General features: G+C 38.0%; 2 protein-coding genes and 1 pseudogene across 4 annotated transcripts in view; 2 read left to right on the forward strand and 1 right to left on the reverse strand.

The window, feature by feature from the left end:
- The window catches only part of LOC110049605 (phosphatidylinositol 3,4,5-trisphosphate 5-phosphatase 2-like), a 76,702-nt gene extending 59,550 nt beyond the window's left edge, over positions 1-17,152 (forward strand). The window contains exons 27-34 of one of the 3 annotated variants that reach the window (XM_089294488.1): positions 7,291-7,390; positions 8,008-8,069; positions 8,681-8,707; positions 9,439-9,501; positions 10,527-10,603; positions 10,742-10,774; positions 12,933-13,094; positions 13,970-17,152. In XM_089294488.1, the coding sequence (XP_089150614.1) occupies positions 7,291-7,390; positions 8,008-8,069; positions 8,681-8,707; positions 9,439-9,501; positions 10,527-10,603; positions 10,742-10,774; positions 12,933-13,094; positions 13,970-14,002 (557 nt within the window). In that variant the 3' untranslated portion in view covers positions 14,003-17,152. Of the gene's footprint in view, positions 1-7,290; positions 7,391-8,007; positions 8,070-8,680; positions 8,708-9,438; positions 9,502-10,526; positions 10,604-10,741; positions 10,775-12,932; positions 13,430-13,969 lie in introns of those variants that run through there. The other 2 variants (XM_089294489.1, XM_089294487.1) reach the window with 2 other exon arrangements.
- LOC149109232 (uncharacterized) lies at positions 4-2,489 on the reverse strand (annotated as a pseudogene).
- Positions 17,153-18,906: 1,754 nt separating the features above from the next.
- The window catches only part of LOC110049595 (cyclic AMP receptor-like protein A), a 23,034-nt gene continuing 17,486 nt past the window's right edge, over positions 18,907-24,454 (forward strand). Inside the window, exons 1-2 of the mRNA XM_089293194.1 lie at positions 18,907-19,071; positions 19,177-19,229. Coding sequence (XP_089149320.1) covers positions 19,027-19,071; positions 19,177-19,229 — 98 coding nt within the window. The 5' untranslated portion in view covers positions 18,907-19,026. The remainder of the gene's footprint in view (positions 19,072-19,176; positions 19,230-24,454) is intronic.

Raw genomic sequence — 24,454 nt, forward strand, 5'->3', positions numbered from 1 at the left:
AAATTAAATTGTCTTATTGCATTTTCTCTTTATTTTAGCAACGCTTGTCGAAGTAAAAGAATTAACTTTAAACTGATACTTACTGTTATGAGTGCTTTCTGCATCAGGGGAGGCGATACCTGACTCGGAAATTTCACCAGCTAATTCAGACGCAACAGTACTCTCATTACCTGAAATGATAAAATGTAAAATAATCTGATGTAATTGCTGTCTACCTTGAGTGACATGTAAAAGTGTATCGTGTTAATTTTACCTCGCTGCTCAGTCTCATTGTCTCTGTTCGCTGTATCTTCGCCGTTCGCATTGCAAATTATGGAATTTTCCTCAGAAACTACAATATAAAAAAGTAACAAGAAAATAAGAAATGACAATCAAACCAGATACGCTTTATAGACAAAATAAATGGCTATTACCTGTGTGTTGTAAGTGCGGTATGGGTACTTCCAGAGCATCCGAATACAGCAGCGCATTCAAAGCGGCCTCCACGATGAGGTGCGCACGAACAGCCCGAGCAATTGCTTTTCCGGTCATTATATGGTCTACCGCATTAGACGCATAAGTCAGTTCCAGAACTTCTCGTAAACCGGATCCCGCCATCAGATGGCCAATACTTCCAAGAAAGCTCATCTCCGCATGAAAAGCACCAAGACGCACAATCACTTTGCGTAAATCGCTGTCAGCTGGTTCAGACTGTATTATGTCAGAGGCCTTTAACCACAGAGGCTGATCAAATGTGATGATGGGATTGGCAATTCCGTGTTCCTTGGCATGCTCAGGTACAAAGTTCAGGGTGGAAGAGATACACGTGACATCGGTCGGATTCATATCAATCATGGGAAGGAACATAATTGAAGACTTGCCCTGGTGCCTTCCTTGGTGAACAGATTGCATCATGCCACTCCAAGATGGACGCGGGGTGCCAAACAGTAGAGATACCTTCCACAGGACGTCAAGATTAGAAGTGGGGTCTTCCGCTCGTACGAGAACCACGTCGTTGTATTTGATCTTTACGTTCACCTGACTGGGTCCACATGGATGAATCTCTACTCTTCCAGTTGTTGAGATTTCTTCTGCAGTAACTTTGCGTCGTGGGACATTACAATTGTGTTTAGTACCAGGCGTAACAACTGCGATCATGCCCATACCGTGAAAGGTGTTATTTCCATCGAGTGTCCTAGAGTTGTGGTAAACATTGTCAGCCCCGTACTGAACAACTCGCCAACAAGAGGGTATATTAGTTCCCTGGCTAAGCGCAGCATTCTGGTTGAACATTTGCACTTCTTGGTAAGATGAACAAAACGTGGTGATGCAAGGTGTCAATAAGGAAGCGCGAGGCGAAGTTGGGGTGCAACTGAACTGCAAGCCCGATCTGTAAAGGTGCGATAACGACACGTGGTCACGCAGCTTGAACAATGGCCTGCCCGATTGATGCTACCTTCAACGAATTATTTTTCTGAGACGAGAACTCCCAGAAATGCGGAAAGTGTGACAGGAAGAAAGTGGACATGAGATTCGGCATCGGTGTCCATCGTGGGGTAGTTGCCACTTGAGGTCGCAAGTGATTTGAGGTCACTTTTTATCAGCCTAGCTGCTGTTTTGATGATGTTCATTTTTTGTTCTTCGATATCCACGTCATTCCTCTGTACATAAAACTCTTGTAAAATTGCAGCGGCAGTGGTTCGAAAGATTACAACTTTCGGCTCACCGTTAATATCCGTTATCACGATCTTATCTCCAAAATACTCAAGAAGTTTGGTTTTCATGTGCTGCCGTCCGTAAGCTTCGCTATTTGTGTCACTCAAACATTCCTCCATTTTCTCCACTAGATCGCTCACTGTTATCTGCTCGTCGTCATTTTCTTCAAGAAATTTCGTAACTTAAAAAAAGGCCTCGCGTTTTTCTTCATCCTGGGGACGACCAACTTTCCTCTTTTTGACAGCCGGTTGCTCATCCCCTTCAAAAACTTTAGGTAATTTTCTCTTTGTGCGGAAGTTTACACTGCAGGTTTGGTGGTAAACCGCTTCAGCAACAGGCAAATCATGCACATTTAGAAGCCTTGCTCTTATCGTATCAGACCACTCGTCCCCTCTCTCTGAACAAATTTTCAATATCGTGTCTTTCGTTTCAATTGTCGTAACCCTGAACGCTTCCCCCAGTCTTTTTCTCTGTTCCCCGAACTCAACTTTGGTGCCACAAAAGAAACAGTCAGTTTTGAATGAGAAACACTGTTCTGCTTGGCTAGTTAGAGAGCGACGATTACTAGTTGTTTCAGACGTAAGAATTTTCTTGGCTCGCTTGATGTTACTTGGCAGACAATACTCTCCCCCACAGTTTTGATGAACCCGCTGCCCAGGAACCGTAGTGATGAAATCATTTCGCGCTGTGCTCGCCCGATTTATTCCCGCGCTTCCCTTTTCTCTTAGTGTTACGACCTCGGCCTCGCCATCAAAGTTTTTTTTACAAATAACACACTTTTCTGTGTCATCCATAGTTGAGAATCTTGTTTTCTGAAATTACAGGCAGATCGGAAAGTGTAAAAGACATCAAGACAACGATAGATGAATAAAGAGCGCTTTTTGCACAAAATAAATCTCAATTCTTTTTACAACTTTGTGGTACTCGGAAACGTTTAGGTTGATTGCGTAAATGTGACTTAAATTGGCTTTCTTGAATTTTTGTTAAAGTTTGGTTCTATTCTTGCCAAATTAAGTCTTCAGTGAAAATGAATTTCAGGCAAATTGTTTTGTGTTCAAAGCGCATTTATTGTTCGGATAAATTTTTATTTTAGAAAAGTTTCTCATTCAGAGATTTCTAAGTTGTGAGAAAAAGATAACGCGCAAAGCGCGAAGCGATGAGTAAAATATCGGTTTTTCGTGCACTGAGTTGAAACTCAATTTGGGATTCACTACTCAGGTCACAATGAATTTTTTTGAACTGCATTACCTTAGCACATAACATCCTTGTTTCTTTCAGCTTAAAAACTTCTTTTTTATATTTTAACTTTGCTAGCTGAAGACAAATCCCTACGCTAAATACCTCAAATGGATAAGCAACAGCGCAGACGCTTTCTACAAGCTTTGTGTATTTTTATCGATTTAAGAATCTTATTTAAGTAATTAGCTGATCTAATCTGCATGTAATTGGACTTACCTATCAGGAAAACACGAAAAACTCTTTCTTTCTCTGCTAGCCCACGCTGCACGTGGCATTGAACTCAAGCGACACAGCAGATAGTACAGGCAGCCTCGCTTCCATGCTGCATTATATAGAGTTCTAAAAAACCCCGTTTTTAGTCACCTTCCCCTGCTCAGATTTTCAGACTTTTGATATGTTGTAGAGGACATGTTCCTGGACCAAAAGGCGTTAAACAACCTTCTGTTGCAATTAGTAACAGGTTGACCTATTTAGGCGATAAAATGCCTGGACTATATACCATGCTGAGGAGGCCCAACAAGACCAAAACAGCTGTCCATGGCTGCTAACGCTCTGAAACTCAATTTTTGTCATTATGTTTACTGTTCCTGTATGTACCCCTTGCGTGACGAGAGTGGGACTGTCACACTTATTTCCATTCTCTGATTGGCTAACTTAAAAAACTTTTATTGAAGGGCTTTGTTAAAGTCCACTACCTAAATTGGCACCAACTCAAAATGGCCCAAAAAGTTTTTAAAGATAAAAAAGACTATTTTTACAACCATGTAGGGTCATTTATTTTTTTAAAGCACTGTAAAATGGCGGTTTTCATCTTTGGTTCAAAGGCTGTTCTCTATAACATTGAAAAAGTAATATTTCACAGAGCAAGCGAGATGAAATTAAAGCTTTGAAGTGTTTTAGTGATCACCATAACAATTTTGAAAAAATCATGGTCTTGTTCTTTGTGATGCCAAAATGTGCATGTTATATTAATGGTTTTCATTTCTGAAATATGTGGCAAGAATAGAAGTTTGTGGTATTTAACTGTCTTGATTGTTAACTATTTTGATGACATTGGATAAAAACCACCCATAGAAATAATGGGACAACTTTCACAAAAGTAGGCATTTGTCGGTAAATTCGAGGTTAAGTTAGTAAATACACTTTTCTAGATGAAAACTGTGCTAAAGGTGATAATTTTGTTTACCAAGCTTGGGTCGGCCATTTTCACCTTCAAATCAGGTATTAATATATTAACATGCCAAATTATGACATGAAAAGAAGGCTATGTGTTTTATCACGTTGCAGAATGCTCTAAAACAGTTTTTCCTAGAAAATTCGTGGAATCAGTAGGTGAAAGGTGAAGTAGGTTTTTATAGGATTTGGTGTGTAATGTATTGTGGTCACGTGATTTTTGGTCACGGGACTATTGAATGAAGCGAGAGGCTGTATCCCTTTGATTACCTGGAGGGAGATATCTGCAAAATACAGCTGAAGCCCACTATCTCGAATGGTCTTTCAAGGGAAAATAATTTCAGTTTGAGATGGCGGAGAGTTCGAGATAGCGACGTTCTACTATAGCAGTTGATGATTGACTGTAATTCTGCTCTTGTAATGTATAAAAGTACAGCACGTGAATGGGTTAAAAGTTATTATTCGACAGTATCTCTATATCTCTCAGATTATGTATTTATTCAGTCAAAACTCCTTACCTGGGCATACAAGATTTCACAATGTTATCTACAAAATTCTAGAGGTGTGACTTATGCTTGAATTTATGAAGATTTATAAAAAGATGTGTAAAAATCTATAAAAAATGTGTAAAAATTATACAAAAATGTATTAAAATGTAAAAAAATGTATGAAAATTTATAAAAAAACGTATATTAAAATATATATAAATCTATAAAATCTATAAATATAGAAAAATTTGTATAAAATGTGTACAAAATTTATAAAAAAGTGTAAAACTCCATAAAAGAATGTATGAAAAGTTATAAAAAATGTATAAATTAATATTTATAACAAAATTGTTTCAGACATTTATGAAAAAGTATAAAATCTTTAAAAAAATAAATAAATAAAATCTATAAAAAATCATAAAAATGTATTTAGAAAAAGTAATAAAAATGTCAAAAAAAGGTTTTAAAAAGTTATAGAAATAAATAAAACAAGTATAAAAATTTATAAAATATGTGTTAAAATTTTTAAAACATGTATTGCTCATTATTTCTCATTTTCAGTTGGTATTCTGGTGCAACTGACAGTGGATGATGTTTCATCCAAAAAATCTTTTGTTATCTAATAAAGGTATGAACTTCAAATTCATCGTGTGGTTTGTGAAAGCATTATCATACTTTTTACTGCTAAGAAGCCTTGGTATAAAAATATATAACATATGTATAAAAATTTTAAAAAATGCGTGAAATATTTATAATAAGAAAATATATAAAATTTTATTTTAAAAATGTATAAAAATCTATAAAAATGTTTAAAAGTCTATAAAAATGTACACAAATCTATAAAAAAATTGTTAGAATGTTTAAAAATTTATGAAAAATGTCCACAAATTTTAATTAAAAGGAAGTATAAAAATTAATAAAAAAATTGATAAAAAAATGTCTAAAGTAAGTTTATACAAAAAGGTATAAAAAATGTACGAAACTTTCCTGCTGAACCCCAGTAAACCGATCCCTAGTCAACATATGGATGTGGATGTAGTACAATAAACATATGTTTTAAATATGTGTAATTCAAGCACCAGTTATCAAGTTGAATTTTTTTTATAATGCGAAAATTAAAGTTGACTGATTTGGTGAAAATTTTTGATTCTGAATGGGCTAAACTTTCAGCCTCGTTTCCATGCCCAGTATTTGAGTCCGTTTTTTAACGGTTAAGAGTGCCTGCCTGTAAAAATCAGACAAATTCTTAATTTCGCGGCAAGGGTCGAAAATTTGATTTCGCTCATATTCCTATGGTAGATAGGCTAGACCAGAAATAATTGCACAGCGTGAAAACACCTACTAGGTACGAATTTAGCGTTACAGTATTACGCAGGGCATGCAGCTAGCGGTGATCGAGTATGACCACACGGGCAATGGTTAACTATTCATTTTTTTCAAAGCCTAATTTAATCTCTTCCTACTCAACAAGATTGTGTGCTCCCTGTGGTTCCAAGCCTTACGGAGCCTTACGCATTAGGATAGAAATTGTCCTACCCCTACCCCCTAAAATGGGATGACAGCATTGCGTGACGAACAAACAAGGAACCGCTGCAAGCAAGGATTCAAGCAGCAATAGATCAAACGATGATCAAAGTAATATTTTGGTGTAGGGCAAAGCAAGCAACTATTTACAAATCACTTAGCCGTTTTTGACTTAGATGCAGTGGTGATCATATTTGTCGAAAGAGGGTCATAGATTCATGGTATTCGACCATTAAATAAAATAAGTTGACAGTTGGCGATGTACATCGGACGTTGGGTAAACAAAAGCAAACTTCTCCTTTATGTGCGACGAATGGTGACAGAAACACGTCAAATCGGCTTTTGGACCTGCCTTTTACAGCAAATAAGGTTAGAACGTTTCGAAATTATCAGCTCTGTGTCTATTTCAACTTAATATAGCTCAAGACATGTGGCGCGTGCTAAAATATATGTGTAACCCGTAAATTGAAATTTGACGACGGATGGTCAAATATCTGCATTGTTAACGTACTTTGAAAAGCTCTCGCGTCGCTCACAATCATTTGCCCAAAGAAATTTTTACAGGAATCTGTAGACCATCCTTCTGCGATTCAACCACCAGAAGCTTAATCCATTTGAAAGTTTCGCACATGGTGAAAATCAATTATTTCTACGAAGTACTTTTAAGTGAATGAAATACATGTCTTCGAAATTTAAATATTTTGCACCCAACAAAAACCGCAACACTTCCTAAAATCAACCCAGTACACAATTAAACATTGCACAAAAATATTTGAGTGTTTTAAAGACGGAAGAATGATGTGGTTTTGCATGCGAGGCTCTCAAACTTGTTTAATAAAATGGTGCGTCAACTGACGATTTTAACGGCATTTGGTAATTTGCATATTTCTTTGAAATAAAAGGATATTTTGCCAAAAAACTATCCAGTAGTTTTTGTCATGCCCTAGTTATTTTCCGAGCTATTTTCCATGTTTATGGACAGGGACTCTTAAAAGCTAAAAATCCAGCCTGGTAAACAATGTTTTTGTCTTCTGTGTGTTATTCCATCTAAAAAAGTGTAATTACTTGAGTTTGCCAACAGAAGTTCAAAATGGCAGACGCTCGTGGAATTTTTCCCAGTCTGTATAATTTGCATCATATTTTGACTGACAGTTGTTCAATCATTGTCCAGGGGAGTGCTGTATCGCATTGAGGACCATGGTCAATGTCATTCCACAGGAATGCGATGGCATTATTCTGTCACATCATGGCGAAGAAACCGGAGAAATTATGTACGTTATGATGTTTAGTTGTGTATTCGCTTTCTCCAGCACCCCTCGTTTTCTGTATCACGTCATGACCTGTTTGTTGTTTGTGATAATCTTCTTCACTTCATTTGGTTGAAAGAAGTAAAGTCCCAGATTTTCTTATGTGCAACAGGTGCTCTAACTCATACACTCATGGACTGCACAAAACATGCTAACCCTTACATAGAAAACCATTTCAAGTAGTTACCAAAGATTGCAAGTCGAACAGAGCGTGGGAATAGCAAAGAATCACAGAGAGAAATACTCTTACCATGTTTCTGTACAAACCAATCCACCTTAGGAAAAAAGATGGCGGCTGTACATTTTACCACAATGCCTTGCGAACCTAACACAGCCTAAAAGGCACAAAGAAAGCCAAATTTTTACAATATTTGTCCTTGTACAAAGGACATTAATGAGCCTAGGTTTGAAGATTTTGTAACTTTGTTAAGGTTTTCGTGCGCTAAGAACTCGGTATGGGTAAATGTACCAGTCGCCATCTTTTTTCCTACGGAGGATTGCTGTTACAATTAAACTCTTCTTTCTTTACGTTTATATGACTTGTCATCATTACGTGTGCACTTACGTGAATCGCTTCGTAGGATTGAGATGCATGTGAAGCTTCCAGACAACAACAACATGAAAACATCCTCACAGTCAGATGGTAATGACTAACTGAGAATTTATGTCAATTTGTCCGCCTTTTTCTCTTAGTACTCCAGTAAGCATTACTTTGCTTGACTTTGTAGCCCTTCCTCGTGTTCCCTGTGGTACATCTCTGGCATGCTCGTCAGGTTCCGGAAAAACGTCTTGAATTTGCCAAAAGGCAAATATTTTAGTCGTTGCGCGTAGGATTGCTGCGTGGAATTGCTACTTTAGCGTTAAAGATTTTACTCCATTTGTGGCTTTACGTTTACTTCGGAGTTTGCTTTCCTTGCTTCAGTATTTTAACATATTTAACGTCAAGGAAAACAATCAATCACCAGCTGCCTGTCGTCGTCGTTGCTGTATCTGAAGTGGGATCACAAATTTAATGCTACGATGTAGTTGGTGTCGTTAATTTTGTGATCGTAGTTAATTTTTTTATTTCAACTTTATGTAGTTCTTTTTCCTCTTTTTCCACCCTAGTCAACAATCACAATTGACTAGGGAGGAATTAACAAAAAAATAGCTGAAAATGAATAGCATTTAGTCGAAATAAAAACTAACATCTAAAATTAACATTACCCTTCTATTACAGAGAAAGAAATACTAATATTGCTTGTTATCTTCTAGATCTCATCAGCACAGATGATCTCGAGAGTGAGTTTTTTTCGAGCTGTTTTACTTTATTTTTTTTTTTGTGGTTGTATTCATGACATACACATCTTGCATTAACACATTCTTCTAAATCTGAGACTTGTCTCTGTAAACTAAAGTCAGGAATCTATTTGGCAAGTTGCTTTAAAATTTCACCAGTGGGTCCTTGATAAGATCCGTTTGGTTTGATATTTTGAACTCTACTCACGTATTCGCAACAGAGCTTAATCAATAATACAAGACTTCAGTAAGGTAGTATCTAGGCTATATGTGTACTATTCACTGGTTTTATTCACTGTTAGCGGTTTTGAGTGTGCAGAAGATCTTTGTCAATGATGCATTTATAAAGTGCTGTTTTTGGTTTTGTATTTGTATTTGGGATACTCGAGTCATATTTAAAAATGGCCCTAATGATGGTTAACTGTTCATTTGCCAAAGACATAATTTTCTTTTAAAATTATGCTTACAACCAAAAATTAAATTTGACCGTAAGAAGATATCAAAATGCAACAGTTTGATGCGTCACACAATGTTTCGTGTTCTCAGTTTTCACGCAGCGGAATGAAAGTTTGAGTATAACAAGAGAGCGTTTATTTTCAGTTGAATCTTTGAATCTTTGCTTGCCTGACAAAACAGGTAAATACTGGCCTTATGAGAAAAGGTCAGTTTTGCTTCACTGGGTGGCTTCCGCTGTCAACTAAATTTCATATATTTTTTTGGCTTTTTATTTTTAGTGACCAGAAAAGGATCAGTGAAAATGCCTCAAGTACCGCAACGCAGAAGTCATGTTCCACAAGGTTGGTATCACTAAACAGATAAAGCGAACAAACGAATGAACTACTGTTTATTATCAACTTCTGTCATAATTAAGGGGAGAGAAAACAAGTAACTTCACTTCACTTCACTTCACTTTATTTTTTTGCACTTACAGTTTGAAATTACTATGTTAGCATAAAAGAGATGAAAAGATATATATAGCAATTAAAGGTGACCATGGTATATAGTTTGTGCATGGAGGCTAATAGAACCGCGTGGTTATCGAGTTAGCCTCCATCTCGTTTGAGTGAACATAAAAATGACATGGGAGTACAAGGATGGATTACTAAAGGAAAGAGTTAGTAAGCAACTTTAATAGCGAGTAATAAATGTTGGTTGGCTCATTAATTGGTTGTTAAAAGCAAAGCCAAGGAGTTGATAACTTTTCCACATTGAGATGCAACTAGCTCTGTATTTATTTGCACATTAAATATCTAGTACATACCCTATCTGAGCTTTTGAGTACACCGTCAAAAGCTATATTTATAATTGGTATATACCACACAAGTGAATAGTGCTTTTCGCGCGCTCTGATTGGTTAACTCGGAGGTGATTAGCAATTACCATTCACCTCCGAGCAGCCGGCGCGAGAGATTTTAAAATTTCCGACCGCTTGTCACATAAAATAACGTTTTGGTCCGCAATGACCCACCTGGGGCTCGAACCCAGATCGCTCGATCCAATGTCCGCATACTAACCTTGAGGCTACTGCACCTCCCTCTGATAACACACTGTGCTATGTCGTCATCTGACTTTAACTATCAGATTTAATTTTGTTTGTTTTATTGTTACTTAAATTTTTAAACCGCGGTGATGTTCGGATAACAAATGCCCTTATTAACACGGGAAAACTAAAACGCGAAGGATCTGGTAGTTATAGTAGAATGACGTCATCGTGTGAATCAGTTATTGTGAGTTGGTGTGTTTAGTTGCATGGGGCACTATAACTTTTTTTTTTTTTTTTGTAAAGTACTACTTTGTAATGGATTTTTTTGTCTATATATAGGTACAGCAAAGCGCGCTGACGAAAATCCTCCAGTGATTCCAAAACGACATTCAACCACTCAACCGGACACGGCAAGGGTTTGGTTTCTTTGAGATTCTCTGTTTTCGACCTTTTATTGCAAAAACACTTTGAGTAAGATAGTGCATGGTCGTACATAGTTCATGTTAGTGCAGAGTGTGTTAAACTGTATTTATTGCTGTCGAATATTTTTGCAGATGTCAGGAGATCCACCTCCATTACCAGCCAAGGTATTTAATTTTCAAAAAATGCTTTTTTCTTCACAGCCAAGAGTGGATGAAGGGTAAGAGAGGTATATACGTCTCTCAAGTCATTGTTAGATTGCTCTTCGTTTTGAACATGTCGGGAGGGTCTAAAAATAGCCAATCCTGTGGCAAGAATTTTGCTCACGTGGATTTCATCCTCTACGAAAACATCTACGCACTGCTTGGGCCTGCTAACAATATCCGTGAGAGTATTGGAAACTTTCTAAAAATAACTTGAGCGGGATTACAATGGCAATAACGCTTATAGTGGGGATTGACTCTCTCACCCTCCATCTGTCTTGTTACAACTCGATTTTGTGTAGTCTAATATCAACGTTTACTTCAGGTGTCTTGATATAGTTTTTCCCAGACATTTTCAATATGATGTGAAAATTACACCTGTCGATACGTAAAAAGTAGAGTGAAGTTCGGTATTATGTTTTTCTTTGGGGCAATCGAAATTTCCATGGTATCAATAAATAGCCAAAACCTCGGAATCACAAAACAAATTTTTCGTGAATCCGATATGTTATAAAAAGCCAATATCAATATCTTAAGCTATTGCGTGTTTCCAATGAAATATACAAGAAAAAACAATTCTGTATGTGAACTGCAGAAACATTTCCAGTCACAGTTTCTGCATAATCCTCCGTCATAGTAGACAGACTGACAGATGAACACCACTTGGTGAAAATGATTTAAATTATGTTTCTGTCCATACCATGCGTTCGAGTTGCAGTCCGAGTTACGACTGAAAATATGCGTTCGAGTTTAAATGCTAACTTACTATAGCATCGATCACTATATTGATTACTACGATTAGTGATTACTAATAAGGCATCGAGGTGAAAACTCTTGGACATGCGCACCGAAATAGTACATCGATTTTGATAAGAACAGGATCTGTTAGGGAGTGGTCGGCGAGCCAAAGTATTAGGGACTTTAAGCAAATCGCTACGGCTGGCGCTGATACGGCTGCTAGAAGTAAATTTTCCCCAAAATGAGACACTGCGCATGTACGTCGGTTGCATCCAGCCGTAGCGTGAAATCTGACCACGTGAGTCGGGATGTTTTGCCGTAGTGGCAACAACGTCGGGTTTATTTTGCTTCTCTGGCCCTTTTCAAAGGACATCTCGGCATTTTAAGAATTCCATTGGATACTATATCGTTTAAAGTCAACTTAAGTCAAACATTGTGTCAAGGTTGCCTCTCATAAGCTTGTAAATCCGTATCCTGAATTTACGATAAGTTCTGGCAAAGGTGCGAAGTGAGTCAAGTGAAATATTCGTGTTGAGAACCAGGTGGTTTTTCTTCGGTTAAGTTTGCTTTGAGGGTTTAGTGAAGATGTTTTATATCTGGATAACTATACGATGCTATTTTGCTTCTTTGAGTATTGATATATTTGTGTTCTTCACTCGATATTCTTTGCGGAGATATTTGTCTCTGAAATCATATACTTCATCCATCAAATTGTTATGGTACGAAGTGTATGACATTCGCTTTCGCTCAGAAATTATTTTTTCGTCCTAGGAAGGCGAGTAACGGCCATCGTCGTTTGAGCGAAGCCATTTGACTGTGAGAAACTACATAAAAGAGATTTTAAACTCGTTAGCCGATGTTTCTTTTATCTTAGTATTTCGCTTTGCTCCTACCTAGACGTACTCTCCCCAGACCTTTTCAGTCACGGCAGCCGTAGTAGCACCAGCCGTAGTGATTTGCTTAAACTCCCTATTTCTACGTACAAGGAGGCTGGCTGTTGTTTCCCACAATTTTTAACACAATAATTAAACTTCTTTACCTCCAAAGTGTGGAAACAACTTTTTTCCCAGTAGTCAAATTGATCTTCATAGCCTTGAATCCAAAAGCAGCAGACGCAACTACTGTGGGCTGGTGAAATGTATGACCTCTTATGCGAAAACCTATACTTCCGGTGGCAAATAGAGCTACTGAGCCTAAAATGATGATACCACTCGTCATGGTCACGTGTTCCTGGTCACACGTCATGTCTAGCTACACCTGTACTGAATTAGATGATATTGCGCACGCCCCCCCCCCCCCCCCGCTCACCCCATAACTTCTTTAAAAGGTCCTAAGTCGTGTACAAGCAGCCGACAGTACGACATTGTATGTTTTGTTGTTTTAGAAATCCAAGCCTAAAACAGTTGGTGAAATTATGGAACGAATAGGATTTCCTCAATATACCAGCAGTCTTCTGGAATATGGATGGGATGACTTGGAATTCCTTAGCGACTTGACAGAAGGTGACTTGACTGAAGCTGGGGTTCCCAAAGAGCACCAAAGAATGGTAAGACTGTGTACGACTCAGTTCAGTGCTACATGTACCAGAATGTGCTGCTAAACAGAAAAGGTGCTTTTTGAAGTTGTTCGTTGGTGGCAGGTTGTATCTGGGCCAGTTGTTCAAGGGGTTGATAAAACTATTCAGCGTATAAATCGATTTAATTGTGTAGACACAAGTGTTTTCTAGAATACACCACTCGAAAAATTCAAATGAAACTACATCCGGGACCCGAGTGGCGTATTTCTCACTTGGCGGATATTAAATGACGTCATTTCTCGCTTTTTCACATTCAGTCTACAATTAATGCAATTGAGTATATGAAAGATCATACATTGAACTGCGGAGAAAGATATGAAGTCAGTCTATATAATAAAAAGAAACTTACACCGTGGCTTGAAGATATGAATTTTGTTTTCTCGTATTGAAGAGAATATTTTGCTCACTTACTGCGCTCGTTCGTAAAAATTGTTATCCTTTGAACAACTGAGGCCTGGTGCTCAAGACAGAAACTGAACATACAAAAAGTGTTAACAAAGGAACAATTTGAATTTTTTTTTTCTGTGATCAGAACGGATAAGTTGTTTTGTTTGTGATCAGCTGATGCGTTAGACCTCAACATCTCCATCTCTGAATTTCAGTTTCTCATTAGACAATCCAGTTCTTGCGTTCATTCAGAAACAATTCTGTCACTCCAATAAGAATTCGAAGGTCTTTAACAATAGCATATGAACAGATGTTCATCTATAAAACAATTTTAATATGCCAGATGGTCTCAATGACTAACTGACTTTTGTATTGAATAAATCGAATTAGGAACTTTCAGGATATAAGATGACATATGACGATGATGAGTTTACTAACATCTTGCTCTCTTGTTACAGATTCTTGCTGCCATAAAGAAATTCATTCATTAACCGGACATTTAACTGGTGTGGTCTCAAACGTAATTTATACAGAAGTTAGAGATCTTCTGTAGTTTTCTACCGAACGACTGAAAATGTTATTTCATATCCCAGTTGGTTACCAGAAATGCAAGGAAGTGTTTTATTCCATGTAGAATCATGCCACTTAAGGACGGTGCCTACTAAATACAAAGGTTTTTGCGCCAAGTTAGGACCTCGCGGAAAAAGTAGATCTTTGCGAGGACTACTGGAATCCACAAAGAAAAATGGGGGGTAGCCACGCATTTTTTCGAGATAATTAGCCTTGAATCTCAACAAAAATGCTGACATCAGCATTTTTCTGAAAAAAGAAGCAAAGGATATTTCTTCACAGATTTCTTAGAATTCGCCTTTACATACAGAAAAACAAACACATTTATAAAGATCTTAAAACTACATGGTAAATAGTAACATAAAAACCATTTTTGGTATGTTTTTAGTAACAAAATCGTCGCAACAGCGTTTTTAGTGTCTCTGAAGCCTTCCTCTGATTCAGTTAAAATACAGTCTAAATACCTTTTGCTCGCGACCAGAAACTAATCACGTGTTGAATAGGCTTGCTACTTCCATAAAATGTAGGGGGTAACCACGCATTTTTTAAAGTTATTGATCTTTTATGAAAACTTTTACGGTGCCCGTTACATTTTTTCCTGTCACCTCCCCAGTAAGTAGAACATTTGCGTATCTCGAACTTGTTTTGCGCGCGCACTACGCCATCTGCAGGTTCATGTTTACTGTTTTCTTATAAAACAAAAATTGGAAAAGCGAAGTAAATGGGTCAAGCTAAAGAAAGAATTTAGCCTTGATGACAGTCAAGTTTCAGACGCATTTCTTTTGCCAGTGAGGATTGCTAACGAACCGTATCTACACTCCTTTCGATACAAAGTGTTGAATTCTGTTCTGTTTACTAATGACCGCCTATGTAAAATAGGATACATTTCTAATCCCAACTGCACCCTCTGTCATCAGCTAACAGAAATCATATCCCATATTTTGTTCAGTTGTTCTCTTTCAAATTCTTTTTGGCATAAGGTGAATGGAAAAATTTTGAGTAAAATCGAGAGTTGCAGAGGCCTCTCGCTTACATATTGCGATGTTATTGTTGGGTCTTTTGAGGTGATGGATCTGTTTAGTTATATAGTAATTTTAGGAAAACCTTTCTTGTGGACTTGTCGATGTAAAGAAACATTACCTTCCTTGGGTCACTTCATAAGAATTTTGCTAATTAAATATAAAACTGAAAAACATATATTTCAAATCGGATGAAAAAGAATTTGTTTAAAGAAAAATGGAAGATTTTTGAAGAAACAATTTTAACTAATAATTGAAGTCGGATAATGCTACCATTAAGGAAAATCGTTAAGTTAAATAAGTATGTAGAAAAGAATTGACAATATCTATTTTCTTTATTAATTCAATATGGTGTCATTGTTAATTTCTGTAAACCAAACTTTATTCATTCTTCTGTAACTTAATTGTTGAAAAAACAGTTGTCATTGTTGTAATTGTGGAAATAAATAAATAAAGGTAAAAAATAAAAAAAGGGTCATGTTTACAGTTGGATTTCAGTTTAATTTTCGACAGATAACAGCTAGTTTTTCAGTTGGTAGACGTTAACAGTTAGTGGTTAGCGATATGCTTCTAGTCTGGTGTTTCTGGTTTAAGTACAGGTTCATTAAACTTGATTTGGTCACAGCAGGAAAATTTTTCTTTCAATTTAGTCGTGTACTTGGTACCGTAGTTGATTGCGTCAATGTCAACCCAGCGCGCGCGTGGCACTTGAACCTTGCCTTGCGTGATGCCAGAATGTGTGCGCACTAACAATAGTAGGCACCGTCCTAAAGGACGGTGCCTACTTTTGTTAGTGCGCAAAAGTTCTGCGCATCACGCAAGGCATGGTTTAAGCATCACGCACGCGCTGGGGTTGACATGGACGCGATCAACTATGGGCACCGTAAAGTTTTCAAAACAGATAAATAACTTTGAAAAACGTGTGGTTAATGGAAGAAGCACGTGTATTCAACACGTAATTAGTTTCTGGTTGTGAGCAAAAGGTATTTGGACTGCATTTTAGCTGAACCAGGGGAAGGCTGCAAGAGACGCTCAAAGCGCTATTGCAACGATTTTGTTATTAAAAAACAAAAAATGGTTTTTATGTTAACATTTACCATGTCGTCTTAAGATCTTTATAAAGGTGTTTGCTTTTCTGTATGTAAACGAAAGTTTAAGGAAATCTGTGAATAAATATCCTTTCCTTCTTTTTCTTGAGATTCAAGGCTAATTATCCGGAAAAAGGGCGTGACTATCCCAATTTTTTTTTTTTTTGTAGATTCCAATAGCCCTTGCAAAGATCTACTTTTTCCGCGTGGTCCTAACCTGGCGCAAACACCTTTGTATTTAGTAGGCACCGTCCTTAATAGCAAATTTGTAATTTGATGGCGTGTTCCCTAGCTAACGCGCGTACTATGAATTGACTTAACCGGGCTCAATCTGTTTGTTGGGTAACCGGTCGTCTCGCCCGATGGCCAGTTCGCCCGGACTGAAGGTTCCTTCGCCCGACTCACCGCGAACTGAAAGTTCAAGGAAGGATGAGTTAATTTTTCCTTCTTAAAACTAAACGACTGAAAAGAAAACAATGTGGATATAATGAACAAGATTACACAAAACACAGCAATTTCTTGTTCTTAATCCATTGACCACGGAGCTAACATACCTGGCAAACCGACTTGCAGTCCGGGCAACTGGAGTTAGCTAACAGTCCGAGCCAACCAACTTACAGTCCCGGCAACTGGATTTGGGGAAGGAGAATTTAACCCAAATCACCTTATTATTCCTCTGCAGCTAAAACCGTGTGGCCTAACTTAAGCCTAGTGCTGCTTTCTGTGACCAAATTGTTTAGAACGCGTGCGGCTTCGAACGATGATAGGCCTATCGGAAAATACGTTATCTTTATTTTTGTGTCAATTGCAGGATTTCGTAGTTTTTTTAGTATGGCAAGTAGTTGTGTCGATGATAAGATATCAAATAAAAAATATATTTTATATATAAATATATACATAGATTGCAATCCACCTAAAAGAATTATTGAACAAAAGAATAAAAAAAATTGAACTCCGCTGCAAAGGACTATTCATTGTTGGTAGTGATTGACATGATCACGTGACAAGGGTCTGTGCATGTTGGTGTCGACAAATATTTCTAGCAATGAACGGCCTCCCTAAACAAAATGGAGAAAATGAACCCTTCAGTTTGCGGCCTGCCTGGTGTTTTAAGTGTCTTGTTTCATTATCGCAAAAACTCTTGGGAGATAGATCTAACAACTAATCTAACAACTAAAGCCTCGTGTACACGAGCAATTTTTATGTGACAATTTTTATTTGCTAGTGTAGATGAGGAAAATTGGCCAATTTTTGTGACGATTATATTTGCTGACAAATATATTTTTTGTGACAAATGAAAGTTGTTACATATGAAAAATTGCTGGTGTCGACGAGGCTTAACAATCAGATTGCTTCATTGCAGGTTCAATAATTCTAAGTAATGCACCGTGCACTGTCCACTCTTATAGAATTTCGGAGGTTCGTTACCTTCAGAAGAAGCGTTCTGTGACGTTAACCCTTTGAATACCAACTACGCATATATGCATAATTAATGGTCGTGCTCTTTGTACCACTTGTGACGTCATCAATTTAAATGTCATCAGATATTCTTGATAAGCAGATAGTAGTGCTAGGCTAGCCCTTTCCGCACAATGGTCAGGTTTAGATATCGACGACATTCCGACGTCGCAAATCGAAAAACAAGGTTATCAGTTTTGGTGCAAAAACGGTGGTAAAATGGTCCACAACGCCTATGATTGATCAAGGTCCATTTCTAGGCTTCGCCCGTAATTAACATCCAACTTTTCACTGTAGCCACAGGCCAGAAAGATCATACAATGCAAAAGGTAGCCAGTGTAAAAGGGCAGAGAAAAACAGAAAGGAAAGGGCCAACAAACGAAATTGAGAACGGTTAATGGCTTATGCGCGTGCCCGCAATTGAAGTTTAACTCACTTTCGTACCTAATCCTCGAAAAATCTCTCCTTTTAGTAAAAAAAAACGCTTTTTTAGCAAAAATTAGGCTTAGCGTCATGGCAGCTAAAAAACCTGACTAAACGGTTAAAAACGGTATTTTTTGGCGAAAGTTTGGTATTCAAAGGGTTAATGCGTGAAAGCTCTTTATCCGAAATAAAAGATGGAAATTCGTCACAAAACATTAATTTCTTCAAACACAAAAAATTCGTCGTTCCAGTTTCATGTTGGTTCAGCGTGTTTTCGGTTGTAGGCACGAGTTGTTCAAGTTTCTTTCCGAGTCCTTTTCTGACCCTTTACTCCTTTCTTTGCAGTGATATCATAGAAACAAGGCATCTCTATTCCTCCCCCCACCCACATACCCTCAGGCGCACTCCTGCTTTGACCGGATATTCGGAATGAAATCTTGCTATTATTTTACAGCAATAGCTGGTGCAGAACGCCTGCTAAGCTATCAGGCACATGGCCCACTGTAGGTGCACTCTGTTCGCCGCCATTTGTTGTTTTTATCTTCATCACTATTGCATGATGTGAATGATCGATGATGGAATGTTCGGAAGGGTCGCTACTCTCGGGTGGTTGCTACTTTCAGGTTTTACTAGTGGCGACAATTTTTTGACGTTACTTTCGAGGTGTCATTACTTTCGAAAGTTTACGGTAGTTTACAACACTCAACGAAATTAACAAATTTAGAGTTTTAGCGAATTTGGCTTTAAGGGACTGTCCAGCTATAGTTAATTTTTAACGCACCATCATCGCTCAATCGCACCACTGACAACCTCTGGTGGAAGTCCTGGGGACGAGTCAAATTATTTTCATGGCGAACGTAACAACACATTCCTGACAGCAGCGCAGGAGCGCAATCTCAACATCAGGATACTTCCTTGTAGAATTAATTACCCAAAGGTATTTACAAACTAAACACCATGGCAGGCAACTGCACGTTATTTGTGGACAAGCAACACTACTGTGTAAGTTCCCTGAGATGTGTTATTTCCACTGCAAATAATTAATCTTCATCCTATTTATGTTTCTGGTTATTTTGCTTTGATTCAATATCGATACTTACATTTCAGACGGCGATTTATGCCGTTAAACAAACGATGTCTTCATTGGAACTTATTGGCAGGTAAATAATATTTTGGGGGCCTGTTAATTATAGGCCGTAGACTAATATAGTTGATGTTAACTTTGTAGTCTTGCACATAACAACACAGCCGCATATATTCAATCGCCGCAAAGTTGAACAATCTCCGTTTTGTCACGACAGAATAATTTGACATTCGCAGATATCGCACCAGCCTGGAAGCACAACCGTCATTCTTCGCTTGCAGCTGCTTTGTTGCTCGAGAAAGCACTCTAACCCACGGACAAACGGGAACAACGGCTGAGAGCGACAAGACACGGTTGTACTCACTGACTCTGCTTGTTAGCTTCAACTGCCTTCAACTTTCAATATTTTATATGCACTGAACTATTCGAAACTTAAAATAGATTTTATTCCCAAGCGACAGAGCTAACTCAGGACCGATTCACCATTGACTTATCACTACATCTGCTTCTTTGTTTACCATCTTAGGAAAAGCGACATTAAATTAACAAGCTTCTTTTAATTAAGCTTGTTTTAGCATCGTTTTCTGATCCGAAGTTCCGAACATGACACACTTGTCATGGCGTCGCCGTGCGTCACAGCACGTCACGAACTGGAGCATCTAGAGTAATATTTCACCTTTCTGTACTAGCGGGACAAAATGAGATTTTATTGGTAGGCTCTTTAAGGGTAAGGGTTTTCGAGAAGCTTAATTACACTATTATAAATTATCGCAGTCCTCTCGGCTAATTAATCAATCCTTTAATTAACCATGAAAGTCACCAAACAAAGAGTAACAAAAGATTTAATGAGCAGAACAATGGCTATACCAATCTTGATGCATTTCTTAACCAAACTGAAGCCGTGTGCTTATTTTGTAGGATGTAAACCGCTGATTTTTTTTGTATTTTCTTTTGAGAAATTGAACGCTGTCATTAGCCTTATTACGCATTTAACCTGAGTAAGTTTCAGACCGATTGGCGTACTGAAATGATCTAGACAATTACGACATTTTTCAGTTATTACTAAGGGTTGTCTTCACCGTCGCCGTCGTCATTGTTAAGCTCCGTAATGCATGATTCACATATTTCTTTCAACTTTTCCTACATACATTTTTCTTATCACCTGAAACACGATCAAGATGGCGAGCAATTCCACGTCGTCGCACGGATCTCCTCGTGTCCAAAACGTCCGCATTTCTGACTCTTGTCCCTCCCCCAATCAGTCAGACGCACTCAAGCATAGGGAACTAAATAACGTTGACACCATTCTATTAACCTTGTAGCTCGGCCGAGTTCACTTAACTACGTACCGATTTGCCACTTAATTACTTAAAACTATTTCTGTTTTCCTATCGAGATCTCGCGTTCTATCACGAATGTTGTTTTCTTATTGGCTATGCTACTCGCTATAAAACCAGTGGAAGTTTTGGGGGAACACGAGCCGATAATCGAGTGTTTCCACAGCTTTTATGAGTTCTCCGAAACTTTCACGAGTGTTTCTATGTAACAATTAGATTATGAGCTCGATATGTCTATGGCTGGTTTGCAGTGTCACGCCATCAAAAATAAAAATCATAACTATTCATTCAATTAAGTCAAGAAGCTGGGATATGAAAGATGATTGATATATGAACAACCTCGCCAAGATTTAGGTCTGTGCGGCTTTCATTCTCCCGTTGTTGGGAGAAGTATTTCACACAAGTTTATAGAGCTTTGTATGGAGTAGCCATGTTTGTGCCCCTCGGAGGGACACAAACATGGCGGCCGTAAAGTAACAGAAACAACTGTCATCGCGTTTTGCCATTGAAACGAAAAGTTATTCCTCTAGAGCTCCGACACATTTAAATTAACACTTCTTATAGAGCAACAACTGTTTAGTTAGCAAAAACTTTACCAATAACTCATCTTTTTTGACTACTCGAGAGTTTATCCGGCCGCCATTTTAATGTCACACAACGCATAAACTTGGAAATTCAAACGTGCCCTATTTCAAAATGAGGAACCCTGTCGTGTTTAAACGCTGCAAAACGTCAAGTTATTAGAGGGTCTTACATCTGATGAAACTAAAACTTCAGAAGGATTGGTAATTTCTTATTTTGGAAAATGATGACGTCACATGAAAAGCGGCAATTTAAAGAATAGAGTGTTTCTGTCGAGGAACAATTTATTATGTTGGCTAATAATGTCCGCAACTGAGATATTGTCCGAAAAATGAATATTTGGCCGAGAAGCGAAGCTTCGAGGGCAAATGTGAAATTCTGAGGACAATCTCTCAGCCAAGGACATTATCAGCCAACATACCAGCGAGCCAGAAAGGGGTTTATTTATTTTATCACCCTCCCATTAATATTCTGCATATTTTGTTGACTCTTTTGTACTTATCGGAACAGCATTGGTGACCAGTTTTTTTTTTATGTCATTATCGGCGGATTCCACGAAAAGAGTTTATTTTTCTTCTATGAAAAATAATAAAGCTGAAAAGGTGAAATTCTAGAACTGGATTTATTCTTTTTAGCTTTGTTTCTTTCCGACAGAAACAGTCGCAGGGCAATTATCGACGCAGGCAGAGGTTATTGCGTGATAACTGCCCAGTAATTGCACCACGTGATGTAAAATAGCCAATAAAATTGCGCGAAAATTAAGCGTGGGCTATAATTAAACAATAGGGTGTTTCTCATGAGGAGCTATCGGCTGATAGTTGTTGATGTTCTTAAAACAAATATTTGCCCTAGAAGCAAAGCTTCGAGGGCAAATATGCTAGTTTTAAGGTGACTCGATCGGATACCATTATCAATCCAACAGAAAATCAAACGTTACCGGTGTACTAGTGAAAGGTGAAAGTTTCACATGGGGTACATTTCACCGGGATCTGAGCTACCATAGCAACGAAATGACGCCATGCCCCATTTTACATAAGACCGAATAACTTGCTATCAGGGATAATTTTGGAAATTACGACGTCGGGATCTCAGCTCGGACTTGACATAGTTGTCTTAACGATGGCAAAATATTAAAATAATCTACAAAGGCGTTTTCGAGAAAATTGCGAGTGAAGTTTCTAGGTGTCAAAATACAACAAAAACGAAGCTCTTTTTAATGTTATTGCAAACTATGTCCAGAAGTCGAGGAAAAGGTTGTTGTTATTCATCGGGGTAGATGCAATAATTAAGTGTATTATCGTTTGTCTCGCGATGTAGTCACTTGAGATGTAGATCGCGACGTTTCGACTTCTTACTGCTAGTCTTCTTCAGGCGATAAGGTCGACTGATTGCACGGTATCATTTATATCTCAAAGGTTGGCTGTGATTGGTGCAATTCGATCTCCTATTGTTCCATTGTTCCGCGAGTAGCTGTTCCCTCAGTGGTCCGCTGTTGTACAGTTCTCCTGTTGTTGTGTTTTTTGATCGTGGGTATCCATGCTTCAGGAATTTCAATTCCATTATCCCTGTTGATGTTATTAGGGTGAAGTCTTATGTGAATAGCCTCCTTAACCCTACGTGTGTCCCAGTGAGGATCTCGATAAATAAACTTGACCTCATTCCAGATAGGATAGTGGCCGGTCTCGTGTGTGTGTTCAGAAACGGCGGAGGTCTGGGTACGGACGAGTCGTTTATCCCTGTCGTGTTACCAATCACAGCCGACCTTTGTGATAACATAGGCACGCAAGGCGTGCAAGAGTTATTTTTTTGTGAACTATAAGTCTCGGGGATAGCAGCATTCATGGAACTGTTTACAGTAATGATTTGGTTGATTTGACAAGTTTTTTGGTTGCGATGTACAGCAAGAAAGAAACTGGGAGTTTATGATGTACATACAATGTTACATCGGTAATGGTAAGATAACTAAATAGTAAGCCATAAAATGTTCGACTGAAGAAACTACAGTAATCTGACACGTCTCCAGATTAATGTAGATACCATCTTATTTTCTAACAGGCAATTTTATTCGTTCTTTGATACAACCCACACTGTGATTGGTCGGACACTCGCACATGCGTAACTCCCTCACTCACCGATCACGTAGCCCTTCCCCCCGGCGGGGGGACTCCCTTATATGGGCTATATAGGTCTGTGCGGCCCCGAAGGGTATGGTTTTTCAGCCGTTTTGGTCATAAATAGGGTATCGATTTTAGCTGATTTTGGCCATTTTGGTCATAAATAGGGTATGGTTTTTGCACTCTAACCTTGATATGGGTATGCTTTAAGAAGAAGCCGCTTTTTCGTCATTATCGAAAAGAAAATCAACAAAAGCCCTTCACAAATTTATATGTTTACCGTAATGTAACATTGGTTTGAACTAGGGAGCTAATTATAACGCAGTTCTGAAACAGGGTTTTGATTTGAGGGTCAGGTCGTAAATAGGGTTTCGAATTTTTGGTCAGGTCATAAATAGGGTAAGGAATATCGCAGATTTTGGTCATAAATAGGGTAAGGGTTTTGGGAAGCGGGCCACACACCCCCGACCAATTTTTCTGGGAGTACCCCCTCGGGAGCCCTTCCAGCCCCCAAGAGGAATTTCTGCTCAAAAATACTCAAGTAAGAGAACTTTTCGCATTTTATACGAGTCGTAAGTTTACCCTTTTTGCACAACACCACTTCACCGAAAATTGAAAGAAAGAGAAAAAAAAACCTCTCTGGCACGTTGAAAGTCTGATTTAATTAAATTGCACTTTAATTTGGTGCCACACAGTCTTCAAGGAACATTTGAACAGTTTTCATACTTTTTACGTTTAAAAAATATCGGACTGAAAAGAATGTCATAAAATGCCCATCAAATAAAAATATTAAACTGCTACTGCAGAGACGTAAAAACCGTCCAGAAATGAAAGCTTCTTTTTTGTTTAATATCCTGGGAACAATAGCCGATAACTTGTAAGCTCTAATTGAATTAACTCCCATATGAAAAACAAAAGTGTCGAGTTACCATTTGTAACTAAAAATAGCAAACATCTCGTGGGAACAAGTGGTGACGATTCGTCAGCTCTAATTGACTTTACCACCTTGTGAAAAGCGAGAGTGTCAAATTACTCATTGTAACTAAAAAATAAAAATATCTCGTTATATTTGCATGCAATAAGAACAAAGCAATCGTTACCTGCACTTACTATATTAAAAGTTAGAACTGCTTCAAACCTAAATAGTCTCGTCTCCTCTAAAACATGTTCTAAGAACTAGAACCGACGATTCGTGACTTCTAATTGAATTAACTCCTTGTGAAAAACAAAAGTATCAAGTTACCCTTTGTAATTAAAAATAAAAATAT

This window comes from Orbicella faveolata, unplaced genomic scaffold, assembly GCF_042242905.1.
Source record: "Orbicella faveolata isolate gen_17 unplaced genomic scaffold, um_ofav_v1 contig_25, whole genome shotgun sequence".
NCBI classification, from domain to species: Eukaryota; Metazoa; Cnidaria; class Anthozoa; order Scleractinia; family Merulinidae; genus Orbicella; species Orbicella faveolata.